At 44.0% G+C, this 21,313-nt stretch overlaps 1 protein-coding gene across 6 annotated transcripts in view; it reads left to right on the forward strand.

Moving 5' to 3' along the window:
- Traf3ip1 (TNF receptor-associated factor 3 interacting protein 1) overlaps positions 1-21,313 on the forward strand; it is a 58,156-nt gene that overhangs the window by 10,707 nt on the left and 26,136 nt on the right. The window contains exons 6-13 of one of the 6 annotated variants that reach the window (XM_013010771.1): positions 458-529; positions 1,999-2,068; positions 4,265-4,366; positions 13,206-13,226; positions 14,733-14,817; positions 15,177-15,260; positions 16,998-17,121; positions 18,731-18,767. In XM_013010771.1, the coding sequence (XP_012866225.1) occupies positions 458-529; positions 1,999-2,068; positions 4,265-4,366; positions 13,206-13,226; positions 14,733-14,817; positions 15,177-15,260; positions 16,998-17,121; positions 18,731-18,767 (595 nt within the window). Of the gene's footprint in view, positions 1-457; positions 530-1,998; positions 2,069-4,264; positions 4,367-11,058; positions 11,122-13,205; positions 13,290-14,732; positions 14,818-15,176; positions 15,261-16,997; positions 17,122-18,730; positions 18,768-21,313 lie in introns of all 6 variants that reach the window. The other 5 variants (XM_013010754.1, XM_013010763.1, XM_013010780.1 and 2 more) reach the window with 5 other exon arrangements.

Raw genomic sequence — 21,313 nt, forward strand, 5'->3', positions numbered from 1 at the left:
AAAGACACTCAGGGACAGTGCTCAGGCCCTGAGGTCAAGCCCCAGGACTGGCAAAAAACAAACAAAAAAACAAGGGTGAGATCTCCAGCCACCTTGTGGGTGTGTTGGTGAAGAAAAGTGAAACTTATTGAGAAATCAGAGGGTTACGGTGTGATGGCTGGAGCCTAGGAGCTGGCTGAGATGTCTGGGGGCCTAACCACCTCCTGACAGTCTCTCTCAGGGCCACAGCTGATGATAATGGGACTTGGGAGGGTGACCCATGTAGGGCAGACCTGCACTCAGGTCATTACCTCTGGTCCATTAACCTCCCACCTTGAGCAGAGTAGTAGCAACGAATGAGATCTGTAGCAGTAACTGGTGTTTATGTAGAGGATTATCTTGTTTGGTAATTAGTGTTACTTCAAAGATTTTACTGATTAGAATAATAAAGTTTAAAGAAATGTTTTTCTTTTTCTAGTCAACAACGTCAGCAGAGGTGTCTAAAAAGTTGTCAGATGCTTCTTTAAAAGACTGCAAAGCAGAAATAGAGGTAAGCTTTAAAGAAGTTTCAAGGATGCACGCTCTAGTAGAATTACAGAAGCTTTGTCTTCTTCTGGTCTGCTAGGTCTAGGAAGAGACTCGTTTGAGCTTACACAGAGCAGCCCCATCTTTATTTTACTGTCAAGATAGTGGCTTGTATGCCAGTTCCAGTTGCTCGTGCTTGTAACCTTAGCTACTCAGGAGACTTAGATCTGAGGATCAAGGTTTGACGTCAGCCCAGGCAGGGCTCTTACTTCCAATTAACCACCAAAGCACCTAGAATTGGAGCTGTGGTCCGAGTGGCAGAGCACTAGCCTTGAATATAGAAGCTCAGGGACAGCACCCAGGCCCCGAGTTCAAGCCCCAGGACCAACATACATGTACACACAAGCATACACATATGGTGTATAATCAAGAGATAGGAGAGAGGTAGGGGTGGCGCTGAGGATGACTCTGGGAAGGATCAAGACACTATGCTGACAAGAAAGAGAGGCCAACTGGAAGGACCCCTTGTAAGTTCTGCTTGATGAATTTGGGATTCTGCAATTCTCTCCTATGGTGAGGTACAATCATGGCCTAGTATCTCTGGTACGTCATCTTGCGGGTCTTTGACTCATCTTGAGTCATCTAGTGCTACTGAAGAGTTGAAGCCAGCTTCCATCATCCATTTTGAAGTGTTCTCACAGAGGCGATGAAGGACACGGGTAGGGCTGGGACCTGTTGAGGTCCACTGTGGCTGCTCAGGGGGAGAATCATTGAGACTGGAGCTGTGCCAACAGGAGGAGACAGCAGATAGGGCTGTCCTGTGTTCCCTGACTTGTATTTTGTTGAAATGTGGTGTAAGGTTTCAGAGATGTATACAAATGCATTTCAGTAATTAAGAGCAGTCATGCACCACATAACAATGTTTTGGTAATAGATGGACTGCATCCACACTGGTATGTAGTCTCTAAGATCGTGTCACCTAATGGCACACCTTTGTGTGTTTAAGTACACTGAGGGTGTTGCAGCACAGTTCTCCAGATGTGTCTCATCAGGCCACAACTGTGGATGGCAGCAGAGACTGAGTCTTTATCTGTACATCTGCCGAGAGCCATTTGGATATTTATGATATCATTAGTGGTCTATACAACATTATCAATACAGGCAAATGGTTGGGCAGCTTTAAGCCTATGAGAAGCATCTGTGTCTGTCTTGTCATGTACCAGATGACCCAGCAGTATCTCTGCGTACAGGCTCAGTGGATTGCTGCCCCACCTGAGGCTATACAAAAGCATGTAAATTTAGGTGAAAGAGTGTTGATGTCCTTCTCTGTAAGGACTTGATGGCTTAGTTACAGTGTTATATGGCTCTCCTTTCCTATTTAGGGGTGCTGCATTGTTTGAGTACTTGTTTCCTCAAGTGAAGTTTGAGAGAGAAACCTGCTGATGCTATCACGGTGCGAACCACTTAACTCCCTTTCATTCTTTTTTCTTTAAGGTTGAAATTTCCACCAGTACAGGGAAGTTGTCAAAAAACGCAAAACGGCGACCCAAAAATGCTGTGGAAGGTACTGCAAAGCTGCTTGTTTATGGAGAGCTTCTGAGGCGGGAACAGGACTGCCGTGGCTGGGGCTAGCAGACTGTGTGGACATGATGACTTGTGGTTTACCACACACCTGCACGCTCACACCACATCATAGCATACCACACAAAGGATAGAGTAGCCTCCTTTACTAGAAACTTGTTTAGAAACCTAAAAGACATTATGGAATTTTCACTTTGAAGAAATAATTGCTAGCCTTGTTTTCATGGGTCTTTATCTGTTACATTGGTGGGTAGATTTCATCCTATTACATCCTAAACAAAAAGAGCAGACAGGCAGAAGATATGAAGATGTATGTTTTACCAGTCATGTTTATGTACATATTTAATCTTTTCAGTCAGTCTCCTATTTTAATTCATGCTGTAAGGAAAGGCTCTGAAGTTGTTTATATTTTCATAATAATTCAGTGGCAGTTTTAGAGGCATGTGCTAGTTAATCTTACCTTTCCCTTCTTTCCCTTGTACTCTGCAGTGCTTTGTGTACTGAGGTCTGGACTTTTCTTTTTTCTTACTTTTTTTTTTTTTCAATCTCCACTGTTTTCTGTTTTACTGCTAATTAGCTCTCATTATTATTATTTTTTTGTCAGTTGTGGGGCTTGAACTCTGGGCTTGGGTGCTGTCCCTGTGCTCTTCAGCTCAAAGTGAGCACTCTACTGCTTGAGCCACAGAGCCACTTGTGGTTTTCTAGTGTTGATTGGAGTTAAGAGTCTGATGGACTTTTCCTGCCTGGGCTGGCTTTGAACGGTGATCCTCAGATCTCAGCCTCCTGAGTAGCTAGGATTATTGGCATGAGCCACTGGTGCCCAGCTCTTTTTTCTTTTTTTAATTGGTCATGGGGCTTGCACTCTGGGCCTGGGCACTGTGCCTGAGCTCTTCAGCTCAAGGCTAGCACTCTACCACTTGAACCATCACTCCATTTCCGGTTTTCTGGTGGTTTCTTGGAGATAAGGGTCTCATGGACTTTGCTGTCTGGACTGGCTTTGATCTCAGCCTCCTGAGTAACTAGGATTACAGGCATGTGCCACCAGTGCCCAGCTACTCTCATTATTCTTTACAAAAGAGTTTTAAGCTGTTTCATATTTTTTCTTTTGTTCTTCTGGATACATTTGTGTGTGTGTGTGTGTGTGTGTGTGTGTGTGTGTGGGTTGTGAGGCCTGATCTCTGGGCCTTTGTTCTTCCTCAGCTCTTCAGCTCAAGGTGAGCACTCTACCACTTGAGCCACAACACCACTTCCAGCTTTTTCTGTTATGTAGTGATGAGGAATCGAACCCAGGTCCTCATGCATACAAGGCAAGTGCTCTACCACTGAGCCACCTTCCCAGCCCTTCTGGATCCATTTTAAGACTATGTCAAACTTCTCAGAACTTAGCTGATTTGTGTTACAGCTATGCTTTCCTTAGTTTAGGAGGATCGGACACCTCTAGTTTCAAGTTGATCGAGCATCTTTTCTTCTGAAGAGACATGTGTGCATGTGCTGGTGTGTCAGTCAGAGTGATGGCTGATTGCTCTGACAGTGGGATCTTCTGTTTTGTAATGATACTTATTGGATGGAGATAAGTGCTGATTTTTGATAGTATACTAAATCCAGCCTTCATTTCTCAGTTAGTCTAGTAGTTCTCCCACTGCTGCTCAGAGTTTCTCAGTAGATTTCATCTCCTTTCTAACCACTCCGGACACTTCCTCCATGTTCTACAGAACTGGTGCCATGGGATTGTTACCAAGTTTTTCTCACAGGGACTTGTACGCTTTGTGTTAGTGAGCTTCCTTACCTTTAGTCAGCAGCATAATGGACTTATCTTCCTGCTTACTGGCCAGGCACTGACCTTCCCCAGGCCCTTTCCAGCCAAGCTGGCATGTCTCAGCATTCTACCATGCACCTAGAGGTTCTCAAGACATGAACTTGTGTATTCCTTTCAAGAGTAAGCTTTGCATCCACAAGACTGTGAGGGCACCATATGTAAGCTGTGTGTAGATTCTTAATCTCTGTGAGCTCAGAAGACATCTGCATAAGAATGTGGTCATTTTTACTCATTCCTAAGTAGTATATTACAGCAGAACTGAGAACTGAGATATAGAGTACATTTTAATTCATTTTTAAAAATAACCATCCAACATTACAAAGTAAGTTTAATACGTATTTTCATTGTGCAATTTCATGTCAGGAAGAAAAGACACTAAAACCAGTGAAAATAGCCTTTCCCCTGAAAAAGAACATAACTCCTCCTACCGTAAAGCTAAGAAGGAACGTGCTATGATGCAGCTCGGTAAGACTCAGTGGGCTGTAGTGAGGCTGTGAGTGAATGTCTGTGAGTTGAAATTGTCACTGCTGACCTCTGTTTGTATGGTGTCACTGCACATGGGCTGTGTGAGGTGACCACAGAGACCCTGCCCTGCGTGACTGCCCTGAGTGCCTGACCCCTCCGCCAGAGAGGAGGAGGCAGAGGAATGTGGATCCTGCTGGACAGAGTGCAGGGCTGCCCTCAGCTAGCTGAGGTTGTTCCAGCAAGTCAGCTGTGGACTGCGATTGTTCACTAGAGCCTTCCTTTCTTTAGTGTACAGACATTTATAATTATAAAAAGAACACAGGTGCAAAAGTGCATGCAAGGTGATGATGGTTATTTTGAAGGAAAATGGAATCAAGAGAAGTAGGGATGGAGGGGCATAAATAAGCATGGAGGGCCTCGCTGAGCTTCTGAGAGCTGACTGGGGAGGAGGAAGACATGTAGGTGTCCAAGGATCCTGAGCTGGAAGACAGGCTTGACTGCCTGTGTATCAGGCTAGGGTAGAAGGGGACAAGGACCTGTCAGCTGGGCCTAGAAGTGCTGGACCTCATTGGCTGTGTGTTTCAAGGTCCTGGTGGGTTGAAGTAGGATAGAAACCAGGTTTGACTTGAGGTTTAAAAGGAACTCCTGAAATTGGAGGGTGGAAACAGGTTGGAGAGCAGGGAGGAGCCTGGATGATGGATGAGGGTGGTCAGACAGGCACTCGGGGGGAGCAGATGGAGCGGAAGACGGCCATAGAGGTAACAACTATGATGGGTTAGGTGCTGCTTGTTAGAAAGAAGAGGACTCAAAGGGCGACACATTTGGCAGTTCTGGGCACATAGGCAGTGCCACGTACTGAAACAGAAGACTTGTGAAAAGCTGTTTGGTGGGTTAGGAACCAGGGCCAGGAACTCTTTATTTGGGATACATCCAGTCTGAGATGTCTGCACAACACCCAAGTGGAGGTGTGCATGGAGGTGGATGTAGGCCTGCCATCAGGGAGAGTCGTAAAAACCAAAGGTGAGACACACCTGAGTGTTGGTGCACACAGCTTGGAGTGGATGCTGAGCTCTAGGCTTGCCAGGACGCAGGCTGGCAGAGGGAGAATCTGGCAAAGGAAGCAAGGCCTCCTTTGGAGGAGATCTGAGAGTGTAGATGTCTTGAGAGCCAAGAGAAAGACCCTTGTGTTGGAAAAGGGCAAGGGTTTCCTATTTTGTCTTCAGAGAGGTGCCTTCTGAGACAGAGTAGACAGGGCAGAGGGTTAGACCCCTATAAATCCTACTAAAGCAGCTAAACAAAAGTGTTTATGAATTTTAATCTGCTGTTAGCCATCTTATGTCAGGGACAGAGGATAATATTTCAGCTAAATTTCATTGTTTTTGTTTTTGTTTTGTCAGTCATGGGGCTTGAACTCAGGGCCTGGGTGCTGTCCTGATCTCTTTTGCTCAAGGCTAGTGCTCTACCACTTTGAGCCACAGTTCCACTTTCAGCTAAAATTTTAGACTCCACAGTGTGTGGATTTAGTAATGAACCAGATCAGGAAACTACAGCTTCAGAAATGGGTAAGAAAAATGAGTTCTTTAGTTTAAATTCCTCTATTTTGGTATGAAGTGTTTACAACCCAGTATAGTTAGAAATTATTTCTTAGTCTGACCACTTTGTCAAGTTTTTTCACAGTGTGCTGAAAATTAGATGTGACCTGGCATTTCATTTGACTTTAGTTGCTAAGTGACAATATTATTAATTCAGCTTTTTACATTTACTTTTTAGGTATAAGATACATGCTATATATGATAAAGATGTGTTTTAGTATATACAATATAAAATGTACACTGTATGTATAAGTGTAAGTAAGTGTAAGTATAAGTCTAGCTGTGTCCTTTTTCGTTTTCTTTTTTTTTTTTTTGGCAGTACTGGGGTTTGAACTTGGCTTTCACTTGCTAGACAGATGCTATGCCACTTGAGGCACACCTCCAGCCCCAAGATGCTTTCTTAATTTTGCTTTGTTAGAATTTTATAAAGTGATGTGATTACATAAAGGAATAACGTGTGCAGTTTATACATCATTTCTATTAAGACTTCTCTACTTTGTTCCATTAAGACCTGACAGTAAGGCTCTTACTGTGAAGCGTGCTTTGACACCTTGAAGACATGACCTGTTCCTTACCCATTTAGACATATGCTGGCAATGTAAGTTGGTGCACACATGGGTGATCCTTCATTAAATGTCGGTCAGTCCAGTTGTCTGTGGCTTCAGGTTCTTCAGAAGTAGAATTCATAGGCTATACGCAGGAAGAAAATAGTGTCAATTTTGGCTCTAGGAGAAGGTATTTATCTGCCTGGTATTTATCTGATTTTTAAAAAAATTTTTTGAAGTTGTAGCTAGAATGCTGACAAGAATGTCTCTGAGCCACAGGGTCGCAGTAGCCCTGGCATCTCTAAGAGGGGTGTGTGCTGTGCTCCTTCCCCATGGATGCAACAGGAGCAAGGGAAAGCCACCAGGGTGGTTTTATTCCCCATAGGCAGCTGCATATGGTTTTACTGGTCATCAGCAGTCAGGAAACCAAGGCATAGATGACCACCCAGAGCAGGATGATTTCTCACTGATGAGAACTCGGCCATCATAGGTATGCGCGTTCCAGTTCAACCCCATCTGTGGCAGTGTGTTTATTTAGGGAGAGCATTTCTCATCTGCAGGCTCCTATAGCAGAGAATTGGTCCAGAGAGGAGAGTAAGTGGTACAAGCTCAGGCGGGAGCTGCTTTCTGCAGCCCATACAGGAGGTCAACTCTGACCCTCACTTCTCCACTCTCACACCTGGCCTTGAGAAGTGCATGGGTACGTTCCCTGAGCAGCATTCCTTGAGCTGTGATGGTCCTCATTGCTCATGATACAGAAATACCACGCAGAAGCAGAACCCAAGTGTGCTCTGGTCAGGACACATTACTTCAGTTTGACAGCCCCAGATTGAGGTGAGTCAAAGCCTAATGTGAGATGGGCCCATGAATTTCAAATAAACTGGAAATATTCCTTAGGCATCGAGTAAGCTCTGTGTAGAGATGTGGAAATAATGTACAGGCTTACTATTGGGGAACTTGCACTGCACACATTGAGTGTCTTGTAGACTAGAATGAGACTTGATGTTACCTGGTGAGGCAGAAGGAGTCACTGGCTCACTTGTTGCCCTAGGGTAGTGGTGGGGGTTCAGGAACAGTGGCCGGAGCATTGCAGAGCAGAGGCTGGGCTCTGGAGGGGCCCCAGGGCATGTGTCTCTCTCCCTGCCAACCTTTCTCCCCTTGGGTTCTGCTGCTACACTTGCCTTGACCTTCCGCTGTGCACCTGGGCCCTGACATCCATCACAGATGTCTCTAAGCTTGGTCACTTTACTTTTGGAATTGAGAATCACGAGCAGTTGCTAGAGTTCCTCAGCTTCTTGTGTCCAGTGTAACTTCTGAAGCTACTGCCCTCTGGTCTGCTGAATGATCCTTTCCTTACAGTTACCTTTTATTCCTAGTGCTTCAGTGGGAAACCTGTTTAATTTTTAAAACTTTTGAGTCTTAAGGCCTCCTGAGTGCTTGGGTTTATAGGTGTGCACCACTGTGCCCAGCCCGTGTTTTCAGAGCACAGTTACTGTTCCCACTGACCAGTCCCTCCAAGCTCTGTGCTCACTGCTTGGACCACCTAGTGCTGCTTTTGGGTCCTCACAAAGGACCTTGTGGGTTTTGTTGTTACTGTCTTGCTTTGTGGGTGGACTGAAGTGAATTGATCTGTGTCTTTTTCAGATCATAAGAGGTTTCTTCCGGCTTTTTGGGTATATAAGCTGGGCCATGTGCCTTGTCCTTTGAGGTTGTTTGACAATTCCAAGTTTTCTGGAATATTATGCTGTTATCTTTATTTTGTTTCCTTTATTTCCTTTTTTATTATAAAAAATGTAGAAAAGTAGAAAGAATGCTGATAGTTAACACCTTGATCAATTAGTTCCAAGATTTTGCTATATTCACCTTAGCTATGAATTCTTACATATTATTTCAAAGTATGTCCAAAACATCCTGACAGTTCATAAATATCTCAACATGTGGCCCAAAAAATACAATGAGAGCTGGGCGCAGGTGGCTCATGCCTGTAATCCTAGTTACTAAGGAGGCTGAGCTCTGAGGATTGCTGTTCAAAGCCAGCCAGGGCAGGAAGGTCCATGAGATGCTTCTCTCCAATAAACCACCAGAAAACCAGAAGTGGTGCTGTGGCTCAAGTGGTAGAGTGCTTGCCTTGAGCTGAAGAGCTGAGGGACAGTGCCCAGCCCCTTCAAGCCCCATAACCAACAAAAAAAATAAATAAAAATACAATTAAATAGGCATTTTTTATGCAGCCACAAGGTTCTTAACTTACTGAATAGATTATTGTTTTCTAGTATTAAAAACCTATTTTTTTTGTTCTAACTGTTCCAAAACTGTTTTCAATTTTTTAAAGTATGTTATTTCATCAGATTTTTTTTTTTTTGGCTTGAACTTGGCTTTCTGCTAGCCAGCATACATGTACAACTTGGACCATCTCCCCTGACCCTTTTTGATCAGACTGAACAGAAACTAAGCACAGCTAAAGTTTGCACAGACCCCTCGGAGAATGTCAGAGTACTGGCAATGACATTATGAGTGTTGCTGACTGTGGACTTCAGCAGTAGTAACTGAGGTGGCATCACCCTTGAAGCCATGCACGCTTGAGTTTACATTAGCTCTGTGCAACAGGGTGAGCTGCGGCACAGGTATTGCTTAGATTCAGAGCCTGAACTTAGAAGGCTGGCCCTTTTAAAATTGGTGATACTTGGATTTGAACTCGGGGCCTTGCACTTGCAAGGAAGACCCTACCACTTGAGTGACACTTTTTTATCTTTATTATTTCCTGAATAGATTATTGTCCCATTGCATCAGTTGCTAGGTAATAGAAATTTTATTTTATTTTTTAATAAGCTCGTTGTTTACTTTTTTAAAGCTGTGGCTGGTTAATCTTCTTTGTCACTGAGACTTGACTGGAGTATTATTGAGAATATATAATCTGCTCTTGTGTTCTTTCAGTTTGTGTGAACTTGAGGTTTAGTAAGGCTTACTTATGAATGCTTGTAAAACTTTGGAAAGAAAAGATGATGCAAAGTATCTAGATTAGGAATGGTAGCTCAATGATAGAATGTTACCCTGGGTTGAATCCCAGCATTGCCAAAAAAAAAAAGAACCAAAATATTATTAGTCTCAGACTATGGACAGAAAATAATAGAACTTGTATGTATTTAGTGTGATGCTGTTTTACATATAGAAAATATTTGATACTGTTGAATCAAAAATGATAAAATTATTAGAGCTCTTCTATAATTAGTAATATATAATTTTTAAGCCTATGTTTGCTTTTATGTCTTAATAGTTCATGTTCATTTTCTTGTCAGGCTCTATAAAATGTTATAGACACTTAGACTGTTAAGTCTACTTTATAGATTGAAATTTTTTCCTTATGAAAGTGTGTCATATGTATAAATGAGTTATGGATGGCTAATGACTGATTTTGGCTTCAGGAAAGGGAGTATTTTCCTCTCTTATTTTCTCTCCAAAAGAATGGTGTGTTCTTGGGTGATGGCTCCATTTTTTTTTTCTGTTAGTGCTAGTACTGGGGCTTGAACACTGGTCCTTGCATTTTTGCTTAGCTTTTTTTACTTATGGCTGATACTCTATCACTTGATCCACCTCCACTTTCCAGTTTTGTTTTTTTTTTTTGGTTAATTGGAGATTCGTGAGGTGGTGTTGGCTTCTTTTGCTTTATTTTTTATTTTTTAGGTTTTATATCAACTTTATTTTCAGAACCAACCTGCAATGAGTATCAGTATACCCCCATTACTTCAGACTATTGTAGGAATCATATTCATTGTTTTTTTTGGGGGTCGGTTGTGGGGCCTGAACTCTGGGCCTGGGCGCTGTCCCTCAGCTCTTCAGCTCAAGGCTAGCGCTCTACCACTTGAGCCACAGTGCCACTTCTGGCTTTTTCTGCTTATGTGGTACTAAGGAATCGAACCTAGGGCCTCATGCATGCGAGGCAAGCACTCTACCACTGAGCCGCCTTCCCAGCTCCAATCATATTCATTCTTACATGTGCCAAAACTCATACTCAACAATGAGTTCTGGGTTTCAGAACTCATTTCTGCTTTTAATAGGGAAAATATGTGACTTCTCAGGCATTGATATTTCACCAACTCAGTAATCAACCTCTCAGTATGTCAGGATGGCGACTGTGAAAAAAATATTTCCTTTTCTTCCACCTTTCCTGCAATGGCCAGCTACCTGTGTCAGCTTAACTCCCAGGCGTGGCTGAGGAGGGAGCAGCAGTGGAGGCTGCTGTGTCGAGGAAGGTCTAGAAGTGGAAGGTGGGCAGTCTGCCTTGGCCAGGGAAGTACCCAGCTGAGTTGGACTGCTTACAGACTGGTGCCTCTCTATGTGCCCAGTTCCAGAATCATACAAGAGAGGTACATTCTGGAAACACATTTTCCTAGGCTGTCTTTGTCAGCCCTGTATATACTTTCTGTGTGGGAGAATGTGAATGAATAAGTGTGCTCTTCATTAGCCAGGTCATTTGTCACCCCTTCCCCCTTCAGTGTGCAGCTTTAGAGCCAGTTTTAAACTGTATCAGTAGCTAATACTAACTGGACTAGTATTTCAGATGATAATTCAACCAGTCGGTGGCGTGAGAGCAGTGAGGCAGCCCCAGCAGTAAAGCAGACAGGTAAGAATGGCCCTGCACACCTGTGGGAGCAGATGGAGCACCTGTGTGAGGGCTGCTGAGTAGGCTGGCTGGCACCTACTCTCCCTTCGGGAGTGTGCCACCTCCTCCTGGAGCTGGGTGTGGCAAGTAAACCGCGCTCCCTTTGCACATACCCCACGGTGTTAGTAGGCAGCACAGGAGACATCACTCTGAAACAGGTTTTTGGGGTGGCTGGGGATTTCTGCAGGCTGGCTTTGGAAGTACATGAGTGTAGTCACTGCCGCCATCCACCCAGTTACTATGTTCCCCCAGGTCTCAAGTGCAGTCCTGTCTTAGCAGTGTTATCAGCTTAGAAAGAGCTATAAAATACAAGAGCCTGTTTCTCAAAACCTTGGCACACTCACAGTATGCGTTGATGGGTCTGGGGAGTTGTGGGGCATGGCCAGGTGAGGTGAATGTTTGTCTATTCACACAGAAGGTATTTAACAGAGGCTGTTGTGTGTCGGCCCCAGAGGGAGTGCATCAGGGAGCAGAGAGGACATCTGCTGCTTCCCAATGTTAGCACACAGGCTGAACTGATACATACACATGGAATAAAGAGACTGCTTAACATGAGGTGCTGGAGGGAGGGAGAGGAGCAGGGGTGTTGGGTCTTGGCTGACCGGGAGCAGGGGTGGTGGCTGAGGAGTCTGCCAGGCAGCAGGAAGTGCATAGTGGAGCTCAGGTGATGGCTGGGCACGATGGAAGCATTGAGAGCGTGGCAGGGCACGTGGGGAGGGGCTGGCAGACCTTGTGTGGCCATGTGTGAGAGCATTCAGCCTTTGAGAGCAGTGGGAGGCTGGTACCTGTGGGCATGTGGATGAAGAGCTGTCTCATGTGCCAGGGTACAGGAGCCAGGTGCAGGTGAGCTCTCTGGGCCAACGTCTGGCACAGTGGGACCAGAGAATAGTAGGAGGGAGCTGGGAAGGATGTCTTAGCAGCCTAGGTAGGCTGCACTATATGGAGAAGGCCTCTGTATCTCTGGTGATAGGGACTGGAAGTGTCCATTGGTTGAGGTACTGTCTCTACAATATGGACAGGTCATATGTTCACTTACTGTCTGGAATTACCTTGTGACTTAATTACCCTGCCTCAGTAACCTTTCCAAATGCCTTGTGAATCCAGACCCAGCAACCCCAAGACATTGTCCCCCTATCTCATAGGACTCTGTGCTGTCTCTGCAAAAGGCTCAGACTCCAGGTCACACCACATTGCCTGGCCTTTGCCTTTGGCAGCCCTGTCCCCAGGTTGAGCAGAGCCCCGACACCCCTGATGCCCTCAGCACCATCCTGACGTCCTTGAAGCGGCTCTTCCAGCATCACTGATGCTCACCTTCATGCTGTCCTCTGCCTGGAGCCGTGATCTGCAGGTCCCTCCTTGCTGCTGCCTCCGCTGTGTCTGGGATGTGACCGCTGGGGTCTCCTAGGGCTGTAGAGACAGGGTTTCTCCCATAGCACTCACAGGAGGCCTCCCATGGCTGTGGAAGTGCTCGTCCCCTTTGGTTCCTGTGGTGTGCCAGGAGACTGTCCCTGTCTGGAGGTAGGCACACATGAATGCACATACTTGTCCCCTTCTCCTGTGTCCTCACCCTCACAGCCATCCATGTAGTGCAGGTCTTTTGCAAATGTGTTCCTGTATTTTCAGAGTGTGACACAAATATTTTGCACCTTAGGCTGGCTTTGAGTACTTCCCTCCCCCCATGGATGACCTGGGTGGAGGTACAAAGGGGCTGTGGAGCCTGGGGGAGACTTGTTCCACAGGATGGGCTGAGCTTCTTCACCACATCTTGCAAGTGGCTTGGAATTTGTGCTCCCTGTCTCAGCCTTCATACTAGCCCCTAACGGTGCAATTTATCTCTGTACTTATCTCCATGATCTGGCTTCCAGTTTTTATGTGAGTATTATTCATAGCTGAAAATGTCAGAACAGCAGTGGAATACTTGGAAAAAGGCCCTGTGGGGCAGCCTTATTTCCTAGTCCGTACTGTGCCATTCGTGGTGTGCTTTTCTCTACTGCTGCTCACAGTGTACGGACCCAAAGCTAACTTCTGATGTCCTCTTTCTTTAGGTGACTCCACCAGCGATGCAGGTGAGGATGGCTCTGCAGTATTTGGAGAAGTTGCAGGCTGCGCAGGTGTCAAGACAGCTCTCAGTTCTGTGCTTCCTTTACATTTGCACCAGTGAAAGTATTTTAAGGAAATGTGCCATGTGAATTTAAGAGTCAATTGAAATGTTTTAAATTGCAATCCTGTAGGGGTACTATGCATAATGTTAGCATATTTTAATCATGAAAAGACAGTATTTCAGGACTTTTTTTCCCCAGTGTATAAGTTTATTTCCAGTGTTTAAGTTCTGATTTATTACTTTCTGAATTACTCCTACTTTATTGTCATTTTTGGTAGTACCGGGGTTTGAGCTAGGGCAAAGTCTTTGCCAGTTGAGTCACATTTCAAGTCCTTTTTTGCTTCAGCTGTTTTCCAGGTAGGATCTCATGCTTGGCACAGGGTGGATCACAGACTGTCATCCTCTTACCTAATGGCCTCCCTGTGGCAAATTAGAGACCTGTGCCACCATGCCTGGCTCATGTTTTGCCTCAGCTGCTATCCACATAGCTGAATAGACATGAGCCACAGTGCCTAGCACTTTTACTTTAGTGAACAAAACTTAATTCTTTTTAATAGTTTGGGTTTCTAACTTGTAAGTTAAATCTTTTTACCAAATGAAACAACAACAACAAAAACCTTTCAGATTATAAAAAAAAAAAAAAAAAAAACAACGATGTGGTACCATGGTTGTTCAAGAGGTAGAGTGCCAGCCATTAGAAAGCCAAACAAGAGCTCAAGGCTTTGAATTGAAACCCTCATACTAGTATGGGGTGGGGGTGTGAGGATGGTGTAGTACATATCTGAGCAGAAAATTTTCAAAATGTAGATATAAAAAATGCTTGGCAATTCTACTACTTGTGGCATAAGTGAACATCTTCCCAGTACCCCATGGGTTGTTACTCTACTGTATAAGTTACCTATTAGAAGGTTAACTGTTTTAGAATTGAGTCTAACATGTGACTGACCAGTCCATAATTTGGTACCCTCCTGGCTGATGTGTAATTATATATGCCTATTTCTTTTTTTTTGGGGGGGGGGTCTGGTCGTAGGTTCTGAACTCTGGGCCTGGGCACTGTCCCTCAGCTCTTCAGCTCAAGGCTAGCGCTCTACCACTTGAGCCACTTCTGACTTTTTTCTTTTTTCTTATCAGGCATGCAAGGCAAGTGCTCTACCACTGAGCCAACCTTCCCAGCCCACATATGCCTAGTTCTTAGGTTGTATTTTTTAAGTTAAATTGCAGAGTTGATTATTCTTTCATCCATAGGGTTTGAATACACCCATTCCTCAAATCTTCACCCTATTTAGATATCAGACATCTTTGTTTTATTAGAATCAAAATGGACAAAAATATAACTCATTTATATTTGAAGTCATTTGTTCTTTTCAAATATTTACATTTGAATTAATGGATATTTACATTTGAATTATAGAATTAAATCCATCAGTTTGTGTTTCATTGTGAATTACTGATTGGATTGTCACATGTTTAGATGGAGAAGCTGGACCTGCTTTACAAGAGAAGTCAGAGGTGTCAGAGACTGCTGAAATCCCCAGTGAGCTTTCCTCCAATGTCAGGTAAGTGCTTTTTTACCCAAGGCTTGGCCCAGTGGCCATGTCCAGGGAGGTGCTGTGGCACCTCTTCTCAACCCTTTTGCTGTGTGCTTAGTGCTTGTGCTGGTTTAGAAAAATATTTGTACAAAGAAAGCAAAAGTTAGTAATGTACTGCATACCAAATATTGTAGAAGTTTAGGGAAATGCCTAGAAATGGTTGAGGTATGCCACTTTGAGGTAACTGTCTCACTACTCTGCTGAGTGTGTCTAGTATGTTGGTGGTGTCGTGGAACTTAGCACTAATGTTGACCTTGGTTTTCTCTTGTTCACTTCAAAATGTGTTTCTTACATGTCTTTTTTGCTTTTCTAACACTTGGGTCTAGAAGAATACCTCGGCCTGGGAGTGCACGGCCTGCACCGCCCAGGGTCAAACGACAGGAGAGCATGGAGACACTGCCAGCAGACAGGTGAGGCTAGTCGTATGGGCCACAAGTGCTCTTCTGAACATGCAGGCGTGGGCTTGTACTAAGAGAGGGTGGGAAGGTGGCTCAGTGGTAGAGCGCTTGCCTTGCATGCATGAGGCCCTGGGTTCAATTCCTCAGCACCACATAAGCCGGAAAAAGCCGGAAGTGGCACTATGGCTCAAGTGGTAGAGTGCTCGCTTTGAGCTGAAGAGCTGAGAGACAGAGCCCAGAGTCCAAGCCCCACACCTGACCAAAAAACAAACAAACAAACTAAGGGTGGCAGGAAATTCTGGGAAAGCTCAGCCCTAAACCATATAACTGCATACACTCCAGATGAATGGAAGGGGGTGTGAGGGAAGGAGGAGGGGTGGGACTTCAGAAATGATGGGCTATTTTTCTCAGATCCCTAGGTAGAAGGCTTTGTAAGTATCAAAACAATGAGGGAAAAGGGGGAGGGGGAAGGTTAATGGCTTATTTGCACAAAAATTTAAAAACAAATGGTTCAGCTGGATGCTGGCAGCTCACATAGCTACTCAGGAGGCTGAGATCTGAGGACCTCAGTTTGAAGCCAGCCCAGCCAGGAAACTCTGTAAGACTCTAATCTCAAAAGGCTGGAAGTGGAGCTGTGGCTCAAATGGTAAATTGCTAGCCTAGAGGAAAAAAGCCAACTGAGAACATAAGACCCTGAGATCAAGAACTAGCTAAACAAAACCGAACAAAACTAAATGGTCTTAAAATCATGAGCAGAGACAGCGGTTAGGCTGGATCAGAATGGGTTTCAAGAAGCAGGAATCGGAGATATTAAGCACAGACCTGCGCTTTTCCAGGAGTTTTGCTGCAAAAGAATCACAGGCATAGTGTGGGTATACATGTGCATGTACATGTATATTATGTATGTGTGTCTGTGTTTGTGTATTCAGGTATACAATTGCTACAGGGTAACAGTGGGGCATAGGAATTAAGGAGATTGCCTATGGTATGATCACATTAAGTTGCAGATGAAGGCAGGCGGGAAAAGTGTCTTGAAGACTGCTTGGTTGTGGGCTTAGGCCAAGGCCCAGGTAGTACTACTATAAGTGCTTCGGCAGAGGGAATCTGATGTGTAGCTGGGATGTTGGGTGAGAGAGTGCCAAGGTACTAGAGAGCCCTTGGATCGAAGCAGTCATCAGTAAGGATGAGGAGAACAGTAGCTGGGCCAAACTCTAGGTTGTTGGCTTGCCCAGAGTGATAGCAGGACCCAAGTAGAGGGAGGCACACACCAGAGTGTTGGACAGAGACATTAGGCCACAGCAGGCTTGGGAGGTGACTGAGGGGCATGGAGAGGGTGCTCTGTAGAGAGTCAAAGTCTGGGCAACCTTAGTACCTTGGCCTACAGAGTCTTCTTTGCCACTCCTGGTCTGAGGTTTGTCACTTAGGAGAACAGGGCCCTTCAGATAGAGGGTTGCAAGTGAAGAACTGGTCTTTGTGTAACAGAGGGCACAGTGAAGTCTGGGGAGAGGGAGGCTGGGCGTGGCCAGGAGTCCTGGGCAATGGAGGATGGTGGAGGGCAGACCCCACCTACCGGGTCTGGAGATCCCCTTCCCCACCCAGCACTGTCCTCCAGCGGTTTCTCTACCTTGGCATCTGTCTGCAAGTGATTAAATTCCTCTCAGATAACTGCTGGTGTTCATCTACTGCTGGTTGATGGAAACCTTTGGCTGATACAGTACTTTAAGTGTAATCTACTTTTCTCTAATTCAGGTCAGGGAGTGGCAAAACCGTCTCAAATGTGATAATAGACTCACAGAATTCTGACAATGAAGATGATGAGCAGTTTGTGGTAGAAGCTGCCCCTCAGCTCTCAGAAATGTCAGAAATTGAAATGGTAAGTTTACCAGAAGGTGTTGTTTTTAGTAATTATGTTTAAGCAACATTAGGACTCCAGCTTTTAGATTACATAGATACACTTTTCCTAATGTTGCAGCTTGTTTTCTACCTTCTTTATATATTGTTTTCCTTTTTTGATGGTACTCTTTCAACTCAGAACCTCATACTTGCTAGATAGGTGCTCTACAACTGAACCACACCTCTGGCCCTGTTCTGCACTGGTTATTTTTTTTTTGGTCAGTTGTGGGGCTTGAACTCTGTGCCTGGGTGCTGTGCCTGTGTTCAGCTTGAGGCAAGCACTCTACCACTTGAGCCACTGCGCCATTTCTGGTTTTCTGGTGGTTCATTGAAGAGTCTCACAGGCTTTCCTGCTGGGGCTGGCTTTGAACTGTGATCCTCAGATTTCAGCCTCCTGAGTAGCTAGAGTTATAGGCTCGAGCCATTAGCGTCTGGCTTGGGGACTTTTTTTTTTGCCTAAGCTGCCCTTGATTTTGACAATTGCAGTTTGGTAGGATTATAAGCATGTGCCACTGGAGCCTGACCTCTACCTCCTTTAATTTGTTGTTGTTGTTGTTGTTGTTGAACTTACTTGCTAGGTGTGCAGAGTACCTCTAAGCAACGCCTTCAGCCTCTATTTATACTGTTTATTTATGAGATTCAGTCTTGCTTCCTACCTGAGTGAGCAGCTGGTCTACCTATTTTAGGCTTCTCATTGTTGCTAGGATGAGAGTTATGCCCTACTGGCATCCAGGTTTTTTTTTTTTTGTGCCAGTCCTGGGACTTGAACTCAGGGCCTGGGTACTGTCCCTGGACGTTTTTGCTCAAGGCTAGCTCTCTACTACTTGAGCCACAGCTCTATGTCAGGCTTTTTTTGTTGGTTAACCAGAGATAAGAGTCTCAAGGGCTTTCTGCCTGGGCTGGCTTTGAACCATGATCCTCAGATCTCAGCCTCCTGAGCAGCACTAGTTAACATTCAGTTCGATTGAGAAGGGTTTCATGAATTTTTCTGCTCAGACTGGTCTAGAACTTTGATTCTCACAATCTCAGCTTCCCTAGTAGATAGAATTACAGATGTGAGCTACTAGTGCCTACTGCCCTTTAATTATTTATTCATTTATAGGTGTGTGTGTGTGTGTGTGTGTGTGTGTGTATGCATGCGTGCGCGCGCGTGTGTATGTGCACGCGTGTGAATTCTGGATCTTGCTCTCTCTTGTTTGCTCATGATTGTTTGCTCATGACTGTTAACATTTGAGCCATGCCTCTAGCCTTTTGCTGGCTAATTGGAAATCAGAGTCTCATGGATTTGCCTGCCTGGGCTGGCTTCACATTGTGATTCTCAAATTTCAACCTCCTGAGTAGCTAGAATTATAGACTTGAGCCATCATTGCTTGCCTTTTTTTTCTTTAGTCATCTTTAAATAGTTGTACAAAGGGATTTCAATTTAACATGTCCATTTATGTGTATATTGCATCTTAAGCATAGTCACCCCTCCAGCATCTCCCCCTTGCCCTTCCTCCATCCTGTTAATTTTTTTGAGATCCAGAGAAGCACAGTTTTGAGAATAGGGCAACCCTGAATCATTTTTTCTTCCTTTCTTTCCTGCTCAGGGGTCAGCAATGGAACTAGAGGACAATGAGAAACATGGTGAGTCCTTGTGTAACTGCATATGTATGTTTGTGTGCTAGGTTTTGGCCATGGGTCAGACATACTTGGCCTTACTGGGCTACATTCATGTTATAGTATTGGGGTAAACTGCAGTCTTCACTGGGCTGGAGGAGGGCATTGGACCCAGAGCTAGCAAGGACTTTGATCAGATGGCAGCTTCTCTTGTCTGTCTAGGACAGGATTCCTGAGGTCCATTCTCTTCCCCAGGTGTATTTTCCCCTTGAATGGTCCTTTTATTAGTCCAAACTGTTGTTCTTGTGCCTGTTTGCATAAAACAGTATTTTTTATGTTTAATTATTTTTTGAGTGTTAGTACTGGGATTTGAATTCAAGGTCTTATGCTCTTGCTTGGCTTCTTTTTTTTTTTTAGCTCATGACTGGCACTCTACCATTTGAGCCATACCTGCATTTTTTTAATAAGTTTTTTTTATTGTGAAAATACTGTACAGAGGGGTTACAGTTACATGAGCAAGATAATGAGTACATTTCTTATCAAGCATTGTGGCCTCCTCCTTTGTTTTTCTCCTACCATCCCTTCCCTCCCACCTCCTCAACTACATTCTTCCCTTGTCCCCCACTCTTAAATTGTAAAGTTCGGTTTTCAACATAGCATCTTGTACATCTCATTATTGCAATGGGTCAACCTATATCCCTGTTTAAACAATTTGTTTTTTTCCCTTCCCCTCCCCAAATTATACCAACATCAAATACAGTGAAGACAGGGGTTATACTGTGGGGGAAGGACATAGAAAGCAACAAAAAAATCACATGGTACCTTATAAATATGTTAGAAACTATAGCAAGAAAGAAAAAAACCACTTGTGTCCCTATCTTGGGGTTCATTTCGCTTAACATCTTATCTGACCTTTTCTGCTTGTCCCAAACATACACTAGTTATTGCAAATAACTTACTTCACTTAATATAATTTTTTCCAAGTCTTTCCATTTCCTAACATGGGGCAATGTCATTCTTTCTGATGGAGGCATAGAATTCCGTTGTGTATATATACTTCATTTTCTTGATCCATTCATCGACTGAGGGGCATCTGGGTTGGTTCCATATCTTAGCTATGATAAATAATGCTGCAATAAACAGTTGTGCTGGTAGCTTTAGTATGGTCTTGTTTGTGGTCATTTGGGTAAATGCTCAAAACTGGGTTGCTGAGTCATAGGGGAGCTCTATGTGGAGTCTTTTGAGGAACTTCCATACTACTTTTCAAAGTGGTTGAACAAGTTTACACTCCTACCATCAATGCAGTAGGGTTCCCTTCTGGCCACATCCCCTCTAGCATCTGTTGTTATTAGAGTTCTTGATTATAGCCATTCTAACTGGGGTGAGGTGAACTGAGATTCTCATGCTCTTGCTTGGCTTTTTTTTTTTTTAAGCTCATGACTGGTACTCTACCATTTGTGCCATACCTGCATTTTGAACATACCTTTTGATGGTTAATTGGAGATTCTTATATCTTAGTCTTAGATTAAGATTTGGGCTGGTTTCAAACCTTGATCCTCAGATCTCAGCCTCCTGCATAGCTAGGATTACAGGTGTAGCCACCAGCAACTTGCTTCAATTTTTAAAAATTAGCATACATTAGTAGCACAAGGTAGTTTTATTATGAATTTCCACACATTATATGATGTATCCCTGTCAGCTTCTAGCATTTCTTTCTCTTAAAAAAATTTTTTAACAGTCCTGGGGCTTGAACCTCAGGGCCTGGGCACTGTCCTTGAGCTCTTCAGCTCAAGGCTAGCATTCTACCACTTAAGTCACAGCACTACTCAGGCTTTTTCTGTTTATGTGGTACTGAGGAATTGAACCCAGGGTTTCATGCATGCAAGATACTAAGCCACCTTCCTAGTCCCCATCCACTTTTTTCAAATGACATGATTTCATTTTTCCATATGGCTTTGTGATATTCCATGGTGTATACATATTGTGTCTTCTTTATCCCTTCATCTATTTTTGGGCATCCTGGCTGATTCCATTGTTTGGCTCTTGGGTCTTGTACATTGGGTCTTGTACACTTTTTCAGATAGATGCTCAACAGTGGGATGGTGAAGTCATAGAGAAGATCTACTTTTAGTATTTTGAGGAATCTCCATACTGACTTTTACAGAGGCTCTATTAGTTTACATTTCCACCAACAGTGTAAGAGGGACCCCTTTTCCCCATATTCTAGTATTTGTAGTCACTTGTTTTCTTGATGGCTGCCACTCTTAGGTGAGATGGAGTCTTAGTGTGTTTTTCACTTACATTTCCTTTATGGCTAAGGATATTGAGCTTTTCTTTATGAATCTATTAGACATTTGTATATACTCTTTGGAAAACTTCAGACAATATATTTGTCCATTTTTTAGTTGAACTATTTGGTCCTTTATTGTTGAATTTTTCTGAGCTCCTTGTATATTCTTCTTCTTCTCCTTCTCCTTCTCCTTCTTTGTTCTTCTTCTTCCTTCTTCTTCTTCTTCTTCTTCTTCTTCTTCTTCTTCTTCTTCTTCTTCTTCTTCTTCTTCTTCTTCTTCTTC

This window comes from Dipodomys ordii, unplaced genomic scaffold (assembly GCF_000151885.1).
Source record: "Dipodomys ordii isolate 6190 unplaced genomic scaffold, Dord_2.0 Scaffold1, whole genome shotgun sequence".
NCBI lineage: Eukaryota > Metazoa > Chordata > Mammalia > Rodentia > Heteromyidae > Dipodomys > Dipodomys ordii.